Source organism: Geotrypetes seraphini, chromosome 11 (genome assembly GCF_902459505.1).
Source record: "Geotrypetes seraphini chromosome 11, aGeoSer1.1, whole genome shotgun sequence".
Taxonomy (NCBI): domain Eukaryota; kingdom Metazoa; phylum Chordata; class Amphibia; order Gymnophiona; family Dermophiidae; genus Geotrypetes; species Geotrypetes seraphini.
The window spans coordinates 83,482,602-83,499,410 of NC_047094.1; the positions used below are offsets into that span (position 1 = coordinate 83,482,602).

Genomic DNA, 16,809 nt, shown 5'->3' on the forward strand with positions numbered 1-16,809 from the left:
CGGCTGACTCCTCTTCCATTCTCTTGCGTAGCGGCGCACCAGGCTGGCTATCTAGTTCCTGCTGCTTCCTCAGAGAACTGCCAGCTACCTCATCTTCCATTCTCTCACGTAGCAGCGAATCAGGTTGCCTGCCTGGACCCGTGTCGCTTCCCGCGAGAACTCAGCACCACATCCAGAAATTTTTTTTAAAAAGTACGCGTGGGAGGCGTCAGGGAGGAGGAAGAGGGCCTGCCTGTCGCTTGCCTGGGGGGTGAGGAGGAAGAGGCTGGGGCCTGCCTGCTGCCTCCCTGGAGGGTAGGGAGGAGGAAGAGGCTGGGACTAGAGAGTTGCGCGGGGACAGAAATCCCTCCCGACCCCGCCAAAGTCCCACCTGTCCCCGCGAGGAATCCCTCCATCCCCACCCGTCCCCACGAGGAATCCCCTAAGTCCCCGCCCGTCCCTATAAACTACAGAAATAGTTATTTCATTTAATTATGCTACTGAATTAAAGGCTCTGGTAGAAACCCATTTAAAAATAAGCAAAAAGACTTTATTAATTTGGAAATATTAATTGGGAAGAATACATACTTTGTAAATGGGTTTCTACCAGAGCCTCTAATGTTTATAAATTTTTATCAACACAACTAATATACTACTTTATCCTGAAGCAAAAAAAAATAATAATTTTTTTCCTACCTTTGTTGCCTGGTTTCTGCTTTCCTCATGTTCTCATTCAATTCCTTCCATCCACTGTCTCTCTTCCTTCTGCATCTTCCATTTGCTCTGTTACTGTGCCTCTCCCTTTCTTCCCCCTTCCAAATTGGTCTGGCACCCATCTTCTTCTCTCCGCTCCCCCCATAGTCTGGCATCTCTGTCTTCTTCCCTGCCAGCGTCTTCTCCCCACTCTCTCTTCCCCATTTCCTTTCAGCGTCTTTCTCCCCCATGTCCTGTCAGCATCCTTCTCCCCCCTCTGCCTTCCACATGTGCTTTCAGTGTCCTTCTCCCCCCTGTCTTCCCCATGTCCTTTCAGCGTCCTTCTCCCCCCCGTTTTCCCCATGTCCTTTCAGCGTCCTTCTCCCCCCCGTCTTCCCATGTCCTTTCAGTGTCCTTCTCCACCCCTTTGTCTTCCCCATGTGCTTTCAGCGTCCTTCTCCACCCCTTTGTCTTCCCCATGTGCTTTCAGCGTCCTTCTCCCCCCTGTGTCTTCAGCATCCTTCTCCCCCCTCCCGTCTTCCCCATGTCCTTTCAGCGTCCTTCTCCCCCCCTTTGTCTTCCCCAGTGCTTTCAGCGGCCTTCTCCCCCTCAGTTTTACCCATTTCCCTTAAGCGTCTTTTCTTCTCCACTCCACCTTTCCTCCCTTTCTCCCTCCCTGATCCTTACCTTTGTGGCTCTTCCCCCACCCGACCGACAACAGAACAGGCCCGGTCAGACAAACCTCCTTGCCCTGTAGCCGCGAATCTAAATTACCTTCTTACAGCAGCTGGAGTATTGAAGCTGCTTTAAGAAGGTGGGTCCTGCGGGATTCCCGTCGTCCCCGTTCCCATGCAGCTCTCTATCTGGGACCTGCCTGCCTGCCCTGCTGAATTAAAAATAGGGAGGGAGGAGGGGAAAGGCCGGGGTTTTCCTGCTGCCTGCCTGAGGGGGGGAGGCCTGCCTGCCTGCCTGGGGGGTGAGGCCGGCCAGTCTCCCTACCTATCTACCCTCCCTGTCCCGTCCCTACCTGCCTGATTGCCCTGTCTGTGCCTACCCTGTCCCTACCAGCAACTAGGCCTGCCTGCCCTGTCTCTACCTGTCTTGTTCCCTGTCCCTGCCTGCCCTGCCCTGGCCTACCACTAGACCACCAGAGGGGGGACAGGGTACAGAGCCTGGCAGGGAGGGGGGACAGGGTGTAGAGCTTGGCAAGGAGTGTTGGGTTGGGTGCAGAGCCTGGCAGGGAGAATTTGGTTCAGAATGTGTTTTTTTTCCTTGTTTTCCTCCTCTAAATCTAGGGTGCATCTTATGGTCAGGAGCGTCTAATAGAGTGAAAAATATGGTACCTACAGTATTATAGCTGCTATTCTTCATAATTGATAAGGAAATAATGGATTTTGTGCTCCCAGGTGCAGAATTTTACTTTTTTTTTTTTTTGCACTGAAACACAGCTTCTCAAACCCTAGACCCTTCCCTCAGGTTTTTCTCTCAGTTCAGATCTCTCTCTCTCTGCTCTTGATTATTCATGGTCATTGATTCTGCTGTTCTTCCATAGTAAGTAGTTCTTGCTGGTGTTTGTGAGGCAGATTATATTGTGTACTAGTCTTATAGCCCGTTACATTAACGGGTGCTAGAATATATGTGTGTGTGTCTGTCTTTATTTCTTTTTTTCTCTCTCTCTCTCTCTCTCCTTAGCCACTTTCTGTATTTCTGTCTTTTTTTTTTCATTGGCTGTCCACCACTACCCCTTGCCTGCTCCCCCTGTCCATTCTCCCTTCCTTTTACCTCCAGCCCTTGACTGCTCCCCTTATCCAGCAGCAGCCCTTCTCCCTTTGTTTTACCACCCCCCTATCTATGCCTCCCTTCCTTTTTCTCCCCCCCCTGTCCATCAGCACCTCTTCCCCTTTCCATCAACCCTCTCTTTCCTGCTTCCCCTGTCCAGTAGTACACCTCCCTTTTACTGCCCCCTCTGTCTGCGTAAATGGCATTAACAGGCCCTCCCTTTGAATTAGCGCTGCAAGGCGCTTGGGGGGAGTCTCACTTATTTCCTCTGAGTCCTGTCATGTCTGCAGTTTGCTTTTAGACTCGGATGAGGCACACAAACTGACCTTTCAAAATAAATGAGGGCGCTAAACACAATACAACTGACTCCTTCCTAGACACAGTGTGTGTGGGGGGAACCCCACTTGTGCATTAGTCGGGTGCTCAGCATGCACAGCCTGGCTTCTATTTGCAATATCCTTCACTCAAAAAAACCCAAAACACAGGACACTATGCTCACCCCTGTGAGCCTGCAGGGATGGGAGCCTGATGCTCATTGTCTTTAGTGTTTGCCCTGTCCGCGTCTCTCATTCAATTCCCCATTAGCAGAAGCCCCTGCCCGTCCCTCCCCTACACGCCAAACAACCTGCCCTGTCAAGCCGCGGAGCGTCGCTCTCTTCGCCACCCATGGACTAAAGTGCTTCCCTCCCCAGCCGACCGTACCAGTCGCTCCCCCCACCCTCCACACGCCCGCACTGCGTCCCTCTCAGAGTCAACGGAAGAGAGGTGAGCGGAGAGCAAAGAAGAGGCGCTGGTAGACAAACTGTGAAGAGAGGGAAGGGGAGAGGGGGTCATAGGCTTTTTCCTCCCTCCACTGCGGCGGGAGCCTGAGCCGGCATAGGCGGTTGAGGGGGGAAGGTTGTTGTCGGAGCTGCTAGGCTGCAGTGGATGGGGAGTGTGATGGGGCGAGCGCCTCTCCCTCCCTCCCCCTCCAACAACCAACTTCAGATTTCAGTTTGTCCGTCTTCCACTGTGCCGAGCCCTTTTCGGCGTCTGCCCTCTGCCGAATCCCGGGCCTGCTCTCCTTCCCATAAGTGCCGGTCCTTCACTCCGCGCCATCTAGCACATGCGCACTCGTGCCGCGACAACACGACAGATCAGGGAACACGCGGCACGAGTGCGCATGCGCGCTTAGCGTTTTATTATTATAGATTGTAGGTAAGAATCTAAGTGTTTTTATTTTTAAAGGGCAGCATGCTAAGTGTTGTCTTGTCTGCATTTCTTGCAGTGTGTTTCCCACAATGCCCTGGAGTGTGCCCGTGCAATCTATGCCCATGCTTTACAGGTTTTCCCGAGCAAGAAGAGTGTCTGGCTGAGAGCAGCATACTTTGAGAAAAACCACGGCACCAGGTAGGTCAATACTAAATGCAGAGAACTGGGATGAAAGATTGCTTCTGGGTGCTTGACCAGCACAAGATTTTTTTTGTCAAAATTAGGGATGGATGGAGAAAATGAGAAATGTCTTTGATTCAAGAATATTAAAACTGCTCATAAATATAAGTGAAGAATAAGAATATTTTGTGAGGGGAGATGGGAACAACTGTGTGCCAGTGCTTGTAAAAGAGGCATCATTAAACCACCCTTTCTCTTAATGAAAAAATAGTTTTCTTCTGACATGACAGGTGTAAATAACTGTGAAATGAACTGTTACAATTTCCATTTTATCTCTGCTGCTGGTTAATCCATCTCTTTAGTATATGATTTACTACAGTTTGCACTTTGGGGCTGTTCAGACACTTAGGAGCAGACTGAAGTAATAAGTGATGAGTGTCTGCCAGAGGCACTGAGTTTGTTCCTGCCTTAAGCATATGTACGGACTGTAAATTGCAGAATTCTTCCCTCCAGCAAGCATTTCTCCTCTTATACAATCACTGAGTGTAGTATACAAACTGATTGTGCTGTGCAGGATGTACAGAGTTTTTGTAAGTTCTATATGTGAGGAGTTCCTGGATAAACCCTTTGTTGGTCCTGATCCAGACTGACATTATTGGAGGTTTCTGACTGTATCTATGAAGCAGCTTGATGCAGTAGGTGATTTTGGGATGGGGGAGAATAGGTAGAGATCTCTACTTCTTTTCATGGTATGTGTTTCTCCAAGGGAATCCCTGGAGGCGCTCTTGCAGAGGGCTGTTGCTCATTGTCCCAAGGCAGAAGTCCTGTGGTTGATGGGTGCAAAGTCGAAATGGCTGGCAGAAGATGTACCTGCTGCCAGGAGTATTCTGGCCCTGGCTTTCCAGGTCAGTATGAAGGGCTACCAGTTTAGCATGGTTCTCCTGTAATGCTGAGGCACTGCAGCTCAAGTCGTAGTTCTGTAATGGCATGGCAATCCATCATGTCTAAAATTTCAGAATCCATTTGTAAGTTGCATAGAATTGAATCTAAAGAATGTAATCATGGTAATGAGAAGAGGGAGAAGGGGGATTGACAAGAAGGTAATGCAGGCAATAGGACTATCTGTGGTAGTAAAACAATAAAACTGGAATGATTTTGAGTTCCTACTAGGATGCTGGTTTGGTTGTATGAGTAGGCTGTGCTTTTAGTCACATCATTTTCAGAAATCACATCCAGATTTTACCCAGTGATCTTAATCCGAAAGGACTTTTCTTCCTTTCTCATGGTATCCAAACTGTGCAGGTAGCTTTTTGCAAAGGAGGAAATTCATGGTTAGGAGCACAAGGCTTGAATGTGAACATGACCATTACACTCTTCTAGCAGCTGCTGTTGACTGCAGTGCTTTGCTTCCAAGTACATAACATAATACTCCATTTCTATACCGCAAACACCTTGCAGTTCTATGCAGTTAACCACAGGGAATTATAAAATAACAATGGAAACATATATTATATCTACATTATCCCCCCCCCCAAATTGCTTAAATAAGTAAGTTTTTAACATGTTCCTATAATGATCATCAGATGCTCATATTATAGGGCCTAATTTTCTCTCCCAACTAGCAGCCTGAAAATCCAACATCTTTTCCACAAATTCCAGCTTTGTCTCATCTGTGCTATGTACTCTAGAAACTCGGTCTGGACCAGATAGCAGTGGCTTGATAAATGGGATTTAGAGGGTATTTTTTTTTGCTGAAGAAAGTGCAGTATTTCAGAACTAGCATTGCCAAATATGTCTGTCTGTCTCCTTCCAGGCAAATCCTAACAGTGAAGAGATCTGGCTTGCTGCAGTGAAGCTGGAATCTGAGAACAATGAGTATGAGAGAGCTAGAAGATTACTAGCAAAGGCTCGGAGCAGTGCGTCCACTGCTAGGGTGAGGAAATGGAGAAAGGAGCAACAGATGGTCTCATGATCATAGTCTGGTGGAGAGCAGAGAAGTGAAATATTACTGGCCTCATGTTGCCCTCATAGTGGGGGGAACAGGGGTATGAAAGCCAGGGTTCAATTCCTGATTCTCCAACTTCTGTCCCTTTGTGACTTTGGGCAAGATTTTGAGTCCACTTGGACAGGGAAAAAATGTGTGTACCTGAACTTGTAAGTTACATAAGAATAGCCTTACTGATTCCATCTAGCCCAGTATTCCATCTTCATGGTGGTCAATACAGATTACAAGAACTTCTCCAAATTCAAATCATATTTCCAGTGCAATAGGTGAGACATTCTAGATACTTGGGTTCTGTCCCAATGGCCACGTGCCATATGCAGACGGAATCCACTCCGGATTTTTTCTGTGACTGCTCTACTTCACTGTGCTGTCTGGCTCCACCGTTAGTTTTTCCCTTCTGCATGCGTGCCAGCAGGAGGGTGCTTGTTCTGCTCTCTTTTCAATTGTTTTATTCAGTGGGTTTTTTTCATTCCCTTTTCGGGATTTCTTGTGCTTTGAGCAATTCTTCAGTTGTGCTTACTTGGAGAACACACAGACTTTAGTCTGCATGTGACAGGCCAATCTCAGTGGGTACCTGTCAACCAGCCTGCATCTGCTTCTAAGGAGCTTGGGGCCGTTCCCACTTTCCTTCCTTCTATCAAACGAAGGTTTGAGTGCAGGCTGTTAAGCATACCTAGGAGACTCGGCGGTGTCTCACAGGATGCCAGCTGCATTTCTCACCTCCATCCATTTATGAGTGCATCCATCAGTCCGTGAGGATGGAGGTGCAGTCAGTTACGGAGTCTGACTGGCTGCCTGAAGATCTCCGTCGATGAGGCATTCCCAGCATGAAGCAATAATTCTGATTCCAGCTACTGTAAAACAGCTGAGGTAGGCTGCAGCACATTCCCAGCACAAAAGGCTATCAGCCTGTGAGGTTTCTATGTGCCCCCCAGTGTTCCCCACCTGAAAAATCTTAAAATCGTAATTTTTAAAGTTTGATGACTGTAAAAAATATTGTGATTTTGGCACAAATATCTTAGCGGCGCCATCTTTGTTTTTTAGCAATCTTTTTTTTCAAAGGCTCCCAGCTTCTCCAAAACTGCAATTTATGCCTCAGACTTTGTTGGTATGGAGTCCTTGGGATCTCCTAGTGTGAAATCTTGCCAGGATTGCACACTTCTTGCGCCTCAGGAGCATCCTTGCGCCACATGCCATGCAGTGCATCCAGGATGGTGGCAGCATAAAGTTTGCCCTCAGCTAGCCCGGTGGGGTGGCACTCTTTGTTTTCGGGGCTCGGCACGGGTGATAGATCCATACGCAAGGCGGCAGACCCTCAGCAGCTAAGAAATGCAAGATTAAGTCATCTAAGGGTGACTGCACCCCAGGAGCCAGAGGCCTTCTTGGACTTTATGAAATATTTGTGGAATGAATTTCACAGCAGGTGTTCTTCCCCTGTGCAGTCCCGCTCTGCCTCAGATATTTCTTTTAGCGGTGTTGCTTCTTTGGGTATGTTTTCTCAGTCGGCCACTGTTCCAGCACTGCCTGATCTAGATCAGTGTGATCAATATGATAATGACCAGCTCACTGACCCCTTATTCTCTAGTGCAGCACTCCCCGGGATGGGGGACCAGGAACTGTATTCTGTCTCTTTGGAGTCCTCTGGAGCTTTAGAACCGGCTGACTCCCACGGTTCTGCACTTGTTTAAGTCTGTGGCTTTGCCAGATCTTATTTCTGAGTCTTTGCAGGAGTTGAATTTGGTCACTCTGCCGGCTCCATCCACTTCTTCCTGGCTTTGTGGTGTGCACTCGCAGTCTTCCACCTTTTCCTGGCACTCTGATATGAGCATTTTAATATCTGAGCAAGATAGCAAGTCTCGCTTATGCCCTCTGACACAGAAGTGCCAGCAGCTTTTGGATCAGCCTCAGGTGAATTCTTTGGGTGCACAGGTGACTAAATGCACCTCTTTTCCCACTGAAGGTAGTGTGGTGCTTAAAAATATGCAGGACCGCCGTGGGGAAGTAGTCCTCCGGAGGCTTTTTGATGCAATTGCTTTGGGCATAAAGGCTGCTTCGGCGGCATCCTTTATCACACGTGCCTGTCTGTCTCGGCTGCGCATCCTGGAAAGTGAGGCTGTTGATCCTCCTCTTCAACTCCTTTTGGCAGGGGGTGATTATGTTGCTGACGCTTTATATGATCTTATGCGGGTTCTGGCTAAACATAGAAACATAGAATATGACGGCAGAAAAGGGCCGTCGGCCCAACACGTCTGCCCATTCAGAAGAACCCTCCCCTTAAAAGAACACTCCCCTAAGCAATTTCCCAAAGTGAACCTACGTGTTTATCCCATCGTTTCTTGAAATCAAGCACGTTGCTGGCCTCATCTACCTGACGTGGAAGGCCATTCCAACGATCAACCACCCTTTCGGTGAAGAAGTACTTCCTGATGTCACCATGAAATCTCCCACCCTTGAGTTTGAGCGGATGCCCTCTTGTTGCCATGGGACCCGTAAGAAAAAGGATATCTTCCTCCACCTCGATACAGTCTGTAAGATATTTTAACGTTTCTATCATGTCTCCTCTCTCTCTGCGTTCTTCGAGAGAATATAGCTGCAGCCTGCTTAGACGTTCTTCATATGGGAGATCCTTGAGTCCTGAGATCATCTTGGTGGCCATTCGCTTGACCGATTCAACCCAGCATTCGTCTAGCCTTGGCAGAAGCTTTCGCCACCTGTGTGGCCGTCTTCATATCTACACTAATGATTACATCCAGGTCCCATTCTTCGACGGTTCTTGTTAAGGTTTCCCCGTTCAGGGTGTATGTTCTGCTGCGGTTACCGCTACCAAGGTTCATAACCTTACACTTTTTGGCATTAAAGCTTAGTTGCCAAGTTTTAGACCATTGTTCCAGTAAAGTAGGTCCTGCCTCATAGTGTCAGGCACGGTTGCACTGTCAACCACGTTGCATAGCTTAGCGTCATCGGCGAATAGTGTAATTTTACCTCGAAGTCCCTGAGGCAGGTCCCATACAAAGATATTAAACAGTATCGGACCCAAGACCGAGCCCTGCGATCACAGCCGATGTTTCTGAGGGGGTACCATTTACCACTACCCTCTGAAGTCTACCACTGAGCCAGTCTTTAACCCATGCAGTCAAAGTTTCTCCTAATCCCATCGCTTTCATCTTGTTTAATAACCTACGGTGTGGGACACTATCAAAAGCTTTACTGAAGTCTAAATACACGACATCCAGAGATTTCCCCCTGTCCAGTTGTTTCGTTACCCAGTCAAAGAAGCTTATCAGATTGGATTGACAAGACCTTCCCTTCATGAACCCATGCTGCTGAGGGTCCCTCAGCATCTTGTCATCTAGAATCGTATCCAATCTGTTTTTAATCAACATTTCCATAAGTTTACACACTATTGATGTGAGACTCACCGGTCTGTAATTTTCAGCCTCTGACCTGCATCCCTTTTTGTGGAGCGGAATGACATTAACAGTTTTCCAGTCCAAGGGGACTTTTCCCTTGTTTAGGGAAAGATTGAAAAGCTCAGATAACGGCTCTGCCAGGACATCTCTCAGTTCTCAAAGTACTCTGGGGTGCAGATTATACGGCCCCATTGCTTTGTTCACTTTTAGCCTCGATAGCTCATAGTATACATTGCTTGCGGTAAATTCAAAATCCTGGAACTGGTCCTCCAAGCACACCCTTGTTTGTGGCTGCGGTCCGGATCCCGGCACCTCGCAGGTAAAGACTGAGCAGAAGTATCCATTGAGTAGTTCGGCTTTGTCTGAGTTCGAGTCTACATAGTTACCGTCAGGTTTCCTTAGGCACACAATCCCATCTGTGTTCCTTTTTCTTTCGCTAACATACCTGAAAAAGGATTTATCCTCTTTGTTTACATGCCTAGCTATATTTTCTTCCATCCGGAGTTTGGCATTCCTGATTGCTGTTTTAACAGTTCTAGATTTTACCAGATAGGCTTGTTTAGCTTCCGATCATTGTTTGTAGGATACAAATGCTCTTTTCTACTGCTTAACTAGTTCTGAGATCTCCGCTGAGAACCATTGTGGTTTGTTATTTATCCGTCGTTTACTCACAGTGTTGGAGTATACCATTTCTGCTTGCAGAATGCTCTAGATCCGACAATGGGCTGGTGATTCCACTTCCAAGACTAGGCAGTTATTGTTAGGCAAGGGCCTGGATCCTGACTGACCTCATGAATTCTGTGGTGGACCGTCGCCCTAAGACCCCTGCCTGATAGCAGACCCAGACCCTCTAGAAGTTCTGGATGTTCTAATTTTCATGGCTCCAGGCATTCCCGCCCATATGCAAGCACAATGTCTCAGCAATTTTCCCAGAGCTCTCAGCAGCAGTACTCCAACTACAGGTGACCCCAGTCTTCTGCCTCCCAATTCCATGCCCTCTGCTAAAAAGGCGCAATGATGCCAGGCCAAGGGATACCCCTCTATGGATTGGGGACAGACTCTCAGTTTTCCTGCCAGCCTGGGTTCACATTTTGTCTGACCAATGAGTCTTGCACATTATTCAGTCGGGCTACAAGTTGGAATTTGCATGTCCTCTGATGAATTGTTTGTGGACTTTCCAGCAGGAAGGCCAGACAAGTCGCTCAGGATGCAAGCCACTGTATAACGCTTGTTGGATATTTGAGCTATAGAGCTGGTGCCGACCAACCTCTTGGACTCAGGCAGATACTCCATACACTTTATTGTGCCAAAGAAAGACTCAGACGATTGGAGGCCTAGTCTGGATCTTCAGCATGTAAATGTGGCTCTCAGGGTTCCACATTTTTGCATGGAGACCGTGCACTCTGTCATTGCAACGGTGGCCCTAGAAGAGTTCTTCGCCTCTCTGGATCTTATGGAAGCTTACTTGCACATTCCAATATTTCTGTCCCACCACAAATACGGTTTCATGTTTTGGAAAACCGTTACCAGTTCTCAGCTTTGCCCTTCGGACTGGCCAAGGCTCCTCATACCTTCACCAAGGTGATGATGGTCATGGCAGCTTATTTATGAAAAATGGGTCTGCAAGTAGATCCTTACTTGGACAACTAGCTCCTCAGGGCTCCCTCATTGACCGAGGATCAACGCACTGTGGATCAGGTGATCCAAGTTCTGGAGGACCTGGATTGGATTGTGAACTACAGAAAGAGCAGTGTAACTACCACACAGTCTCTGGAATATCTGAGTGTTCTGTTTGACATGGCAGCAACCATGTCTATCTTCCAGAGGCACACAGACCGAAGCTGTGTTCTCAAATTTCTTCTCTTCTGGAGAAATCAGCTGAATCGGCGTGAGACTATCTGCAAGCCCTAGGGTCCATGGCAGCCATGTTAGATGTGGTCCATTGGGTGACCTCTCCAGCTTGCCTTGCTCTCTCCCTGGGCTCCGCATAAGGATGTGTTATAGACCTTTCTTCCCTGGACTCTGGAGGCTCAGGCCAGCATGGCTTGGTGGCTTCTCCCTCAGACACTCTGCAGGGGTGTGCTTCTGCGGATTACCTCCTGGGCCATGGTGATGACCAATGCCAGTCTTCGGGGCTGGGGAGCATAGAAACATAGAAAGGTGACGGAAGAAAAGGGTTTCAGCCCATCAAGTCTGCCCACTCTACTGACCCACCCCATTAAGTCTGAGTGCTGCTCGACCCACGTAGGGATCCACGTGGATGTCCCATTTATTCTTAAAGTCGAGCACGCTTGTGGCCTTGATTACCTGCACCGGAAGTTTGTTCCAGTGATCTACCACTCTTTCTGTGAAGAAATACTTCCTGGTGTCACCACTAAATTTCCCTCCTCTGAGTTTGAGCGGGTGCCCCCTTGTGACTGAGGGTCCCTTGGGAAAGAATATATTGTTTTCCACCTTGACACAACCTGTGACGTACTTAAAAGTATCAATCATGTCACCCCTTTCCCTGCGCTCCTCTGGAGAGTAGAGCTGCAATTTGCCCAGTCTTTCCTCGTATGAGAGACCCTTGAGTCCGGAGACCTTCCTAGTGGCCATTCGCTGGACCGACTCTGCTCGAAGCACATCTTTACGGTAATGTAGCCTCCAGAATTGCACACAGTACTCCAGATGAGGTCTCACCATGGTTCTATACAGTGGCATTATGACTTCAGGTTTGCGGCTGACGAAGCTTCTATTGATACATCCCATCATTTGCCTTGCCTTTGATGAGGCCTTCTCCACTTGTTTGGCAGCCTTCATGTCTGCACTGATGATCACTCCCAAGTCCTGTTCTTCTGAAGTCCTAGCTAGTGTTTCTCCATTCAAGGTGTATGTTCTGTATGGATTTCTGCTGCCGAGATGCATGACCTTACACTTCTTAGCGTTGAAGCCCAGCTGCCATGTCGAGAACCAGTTTTCCAACTTGATCAGATCCTGCGTCATACCATCCGTGAGATTGCTTCCACCCACTATATTACACAGTTTGGCGTCGTCGGTGAACAGCGCTACTTTACCTTGAAGCCCTCGGGTCAAGTCCCCTATGAATATGTTGAAAAGGGATGGTCCCAGGACTGAGCCCTGCGGCACTCCGCTAGTCACCTCCGATGTCTCAGAGAGTGTGCCATTGACCACCACCTTCTGAAGTCTTCCACTCAGCCAATCGTTGACCCATGCAGTTAGCTTCTCACCTAACCCCATCGATTTCATCTTGTTTAATAGTCTACGGCAGGGGTGTCGAAGTCGGTCCTCGAGGGCCGCAATCCAGTCGGGTTTTCAAGATTTCCCCAATGAATATACATGAGATCTATGTGCATGCACTGCTTTCAATGCATATTCATTGGGGAAATTCTGAAAACCCGACTGGATTGCGGCCCTCGAGGACCGACTTCGACACCTGTGGTCTACGGTGTGGGACACTGTCAAAAGCTTTACTGAAATCCAAGTATACTATGTCCAGAGACTCTCCCGAGTCTAGCTTTCCTGTCACCCAGTCAAAGAAGCTGATGAGATTGGATTGGCATGACCTGCCCCTAGTGAATCCATGTTGACAGGGATCCCTCAGATTCCCCTCATCCAATATCGTGTCTAATTTCCCTTTAAGTAGAGTTTCCATGAGTTTACACACTATTGATGTGAGACTCACTGGTCTGTAATTCGCAGCCTCCGCTCTGCAACCCTTTTTGTGCAGAGGAACAACGTTGGCAGTTTTCCAGTCCAGGGGGACTTTCCCCGTACTTAGGGAGAGATTGAAGAGCATTGCTAACGGTTCCGCCAAAACATCACATAACTCTCTTAGCACTCTTGGGTGCAAATTGTCCGGTTCCATGGCTTTGTTCACCTTGAGTCTTGACAGTTCTCTGTAAACATCAGCTGGTGTGAACTCAAACTTCTGAAATGGGTCTTCCAAGCTTTGCTTTGCTTCTAGCCGAGGCCCGTGCCCTGGTGCCTCACAGGTAAAGACTGAACAGAAGTAATCATTCAGTAGTTTGGCTTTATCGGAATCTGTTTCTACATAATTCCCGTCTGGCGTTCTAAGGCGTACTATCCCGTTTGCGTTCTTTTTCCTGTCGCTAATGTATCTGAAGAAGGATTTGTCCCCTTTCTTAATGTTCTTCGCTAGAGTTTCTTCCATACGAATTTTGGCCTCCCTGACTGCTGTTTTGACCGCTGCAGACTTTTTCCTGTATTCAATGTTTGCTTCTTTTTCCCCCGTGCGTTTGTATGAGAGAAATGCTCTTTTCTTCTCCTTGACGAGGTACGATAACTCATCTGTGGGGTTTCTTTTTTCTTTGTTGTTTGGTTACCGATTTTATGTAGCGGATAGTTGCCTCATGAAGGATCGATTTCAAGGTTGACCACATAGCTTCCACATTATTAGTTACTTCTTGAACCTGCAGCGTCTGATAGACAAAATCTCCCATGCGTGCGAAGTCAGTGCCCCGGAAATTGAGTACCCTTGTTTTTGTTTGTGATCTAGGGAAGCCTTTCTTAAGGTTAAACCATACCATGTTATGATCATTGGTGGCTAGCGTCTCTCCCACCGAGACCTCTGAGACACTTTCCCCGTTCGTAAGTACCAGGTCCAGGATGGCCTGGGCCCTAGTGGGCTCTAGTACCATTTGTTTGAGCCGTACTCCCTTCATGGACGTTAATATCCTCCTGCTATCACAAGTTGTCGCTGATAGTGTGTTCCAGTCTACATCAGGCATGTTGAAGTCTCCTAATAGTACAGCCTCCCCCGTAAGGTGATATTCTCAATGTCTTCAATTAATTCTGCGTCCTTGTCCTCCGATTGTCTTGGAGGTCTGTATACCACACCAAGGTACAGGCATTTTTCTCCGCCTCTGGCCAGGTTTACCCAGATAGATTCCCCAGTATACTTGACATCCGTGATCCTGGTTGTCTTAATGTTCTCTTTGATGTAAAGTGCTACCTCACCTCCTAACTTACCCTCTCTGTCTTGTCGAATCAGGTTGTACCCTGGTATAGTTATATCCCACCCATGAGAGTCTGTGAACCATGTTTCGGATATTGCTACTATGTCTAGGTCTGCAGTTGTCCCATTCAGAAGTATTGGACTCTCTTCAGCTCTGGTATGTTTCCAGAAGATTCTGGAAGGTCAAGCAGTCAGAATTTTCTCCAACTATGTGACGGCAGTAACCTATTTCAATCGCCAGGAAAGAACCAAGAGCACCTCTCTTGCTCAGGAGGCCCGCCTTGTCTTTCTGTGGGCGGAATGTCGCCTCCAGGCGCCTTCAGCAGCACATGTAACAGGACTTGACAGTGTTCAAGCAGACTTCCTCAGCAGACAGACTTTGAATCTGGGCAAGTGGGAACTGTCCTCAGCGGTGTTGTGATGCTGGGGTTGACCTTGCTTTGACCTCATGACCACGGTGCAGAACAAAAAGGTGACTCAATTCTTCAGTTGCAAAGTCAAGGTCAGAAACGAAGGCCTAGATCAGGGGTGCCCACACTTTTTGGGCTTGCGAGCTACTTTTAAAATGACCAAGTCAAAATGATCTACCAACAATAAAAATGCTAAACATATACGGTATATATTTATTTATATATATATATATATATATATATATATATATATATATATATATATATATATATATATATATATATATATATATATATATATATATATATACACCGAGTGTACTTTGTATTTATGTTCAAATATTTTTTTATTATACAGCCCCCCTCCCCCGAAGGCCTGACCCCCCCTGAAGGTCTGCACATTCCCCCTCAAAGGCTGACTCCCCCCCTGAAGGCCTGCACTACCCCTTGAAGGACTGCACTCCCCCCCCCCCCCCCGAAGGCCTACCCTCCCCACATCCATTTACCTAATTTCAGCAGGGAGCAGTCTGCAGAGAGGATCGCTGGTACTTTAGCGATCCTTGCAGGTTGCCATAGGCCTCAGGAGCTGTCTTCCCTCTGCCCCAAGTCTGTCTCTGACTTAGAGGAGGGGCAGGACCACGGCAGAGGGAAGACAGCTCCTGAGGCCTATGGCAACCTGTAAGAATTGCTAAAGTACCACCTGCCACCGGCCGTCTCCCATTCGTCCCCTTTGGAGATTCCCACAGGAATAAGGAAGTTAAATTAATAGAATACTTAGGCACAGAAAAACAAAGAAATACTTCCAAGAACTGCCCCATAAGAACTGCCTGTCACAATGCTCATTAGTGGAACTGAATAAAAGACAAGTACAATGGATTTAGAAGGGGGACGATCCGCCCGGGTGCACGGCTTGGAGGGGTGCACAGCCGGCCAGGTCCGGGTCATCCTGCCTTTCTTTTCCCCCGGTCCGCGCTCGGGGCTTGCGCCTGCCTGGTCCCGCGCCGACGCTCGAATGGTGCCGTCAACTCCCGTGAGTCTCGCGATAACCAACAGCACCATTTGGGCGGCGGGTGCGAGCCCCGTGCGCAGACCGGTGGAAAGGAAGGGCAGGAGGACCCGGACGGCTGTGCATCCCTCCAAACTGTGCACCCGGGGCGGGGGCGGACCGCCCCACCTCGGTACGCCACTGATTGGGAGGCCGATTTTGGGGTTTTTAAAATTGTATATCGGGCAGCATTAGGCCTCGCTCTTACCTCAATCATTACAGGCGCTTCTATTTCTTGTGATGCGCTGAGCTCCGCCCCCACCGACCTTCACCCCGCCCTTCCAGCACTCTGATTGGCCAGCGTTCTTTAAGAGGCGGGCCAGTCAGGAGGGGAAAAAAAGAGAAGGGAAGTAGGGAACCTGCTGTGCGATCGACTGGGGTCGCCTGAGCGAACGACCTGTCGATCGCGATCGATGCATTGGGTACCCCTAGCCTAGATGCTCTAGTGCAGCTGTGGCTGCAGGGATTTCTGCTGTACATTTTTCATCCCTGGTCCAAGATAAGTTGGGTCCTCTGCTAGATTGTGACTCATCTGGGAAGGGTCATTCTGGTGGCTCCAAACTGTGCAGGCTGTGGTATGCAGATCTGATGCATCTTTGCATAGGTCGCAGCCTTCAGTTGCAGGCTGTTCCGGACCTTCTCTCTCAGGGTCCAGTCTGTGTGGAGGATCCCGGTCACTTTGCTCTTATGGCATGGCTATTGAGCGTGAAGCATTAGAACGTAAAGGATATTCTTATGTAGTCATTTCTATGTTTCTGAAATCTAAGAAGTCGTCTACTGTGTCTGCCTATGCTAAGTCGTGGAAGACTTTCCAGCATTGGTGCAACCAAGAAAGTGTGGAGCCATATTCTGCTCCTATTTCCGTGGTGCTCACCTTTCTTCAGATGGGCCTTGATAAAGGGCTCACTGTGGCTTCTCTGCAGGTCAAAGTTGCTGGGCTCCCTTGTTTCAGAATATGGGACTGTAGTCCTTCCCTGGCATCTCACCCTGATGTGGCCAGATTTCTGAAGAGTGCTCTTTGCATTAAACCTCCCATCGAACTGTCATTCCCTTCGTGGGACTTTAACTTTGTTTTGTATGGCCTCACCAAGGCTCTGTTTGAGCCTCTGAAAGATGCTTCTTTCTTGGACCTGATGCTGAAG

The 16,809-nt window shown here is 48.2% G+C and overlaps 1 protein-coding gene across 4 annotated transcripts in view; it reads left to right on the top strand.

Moving 5' to 3' along the window:
• PRPF6 (pre-mRNA processing factor 6) overlaps positions 1-16,809 on the top strand; it is a 325,322-nt gene that overhangs the window by 250,428 nt on the left and 58,085 nt on the right. For all 4 annotated transcript variants that reach the window (XR_004541083.1, XR_004541082.1, XM_033963163.1 and 1 more), the window contains exons 13-15: positions 3,719-3,840; positions 4,589-4,727; positions 5,636-5,755. Coding sequence is in view for 2 of the 4 variants with exons in the window: in XM_033963163.1 (XP_033819054.1) it covers positions 3,719-3,840; positions 4,589-4,727; positions 5,636-5,755 (381 nt within the window). In the remaining 2 variants the exon portion in view is untranslated. The remainder of the gene's footprint in view (positions 1-3,718; positions 3,841-4,588; positions 4,728-5,635; positions 5,756-16,809) is intronic.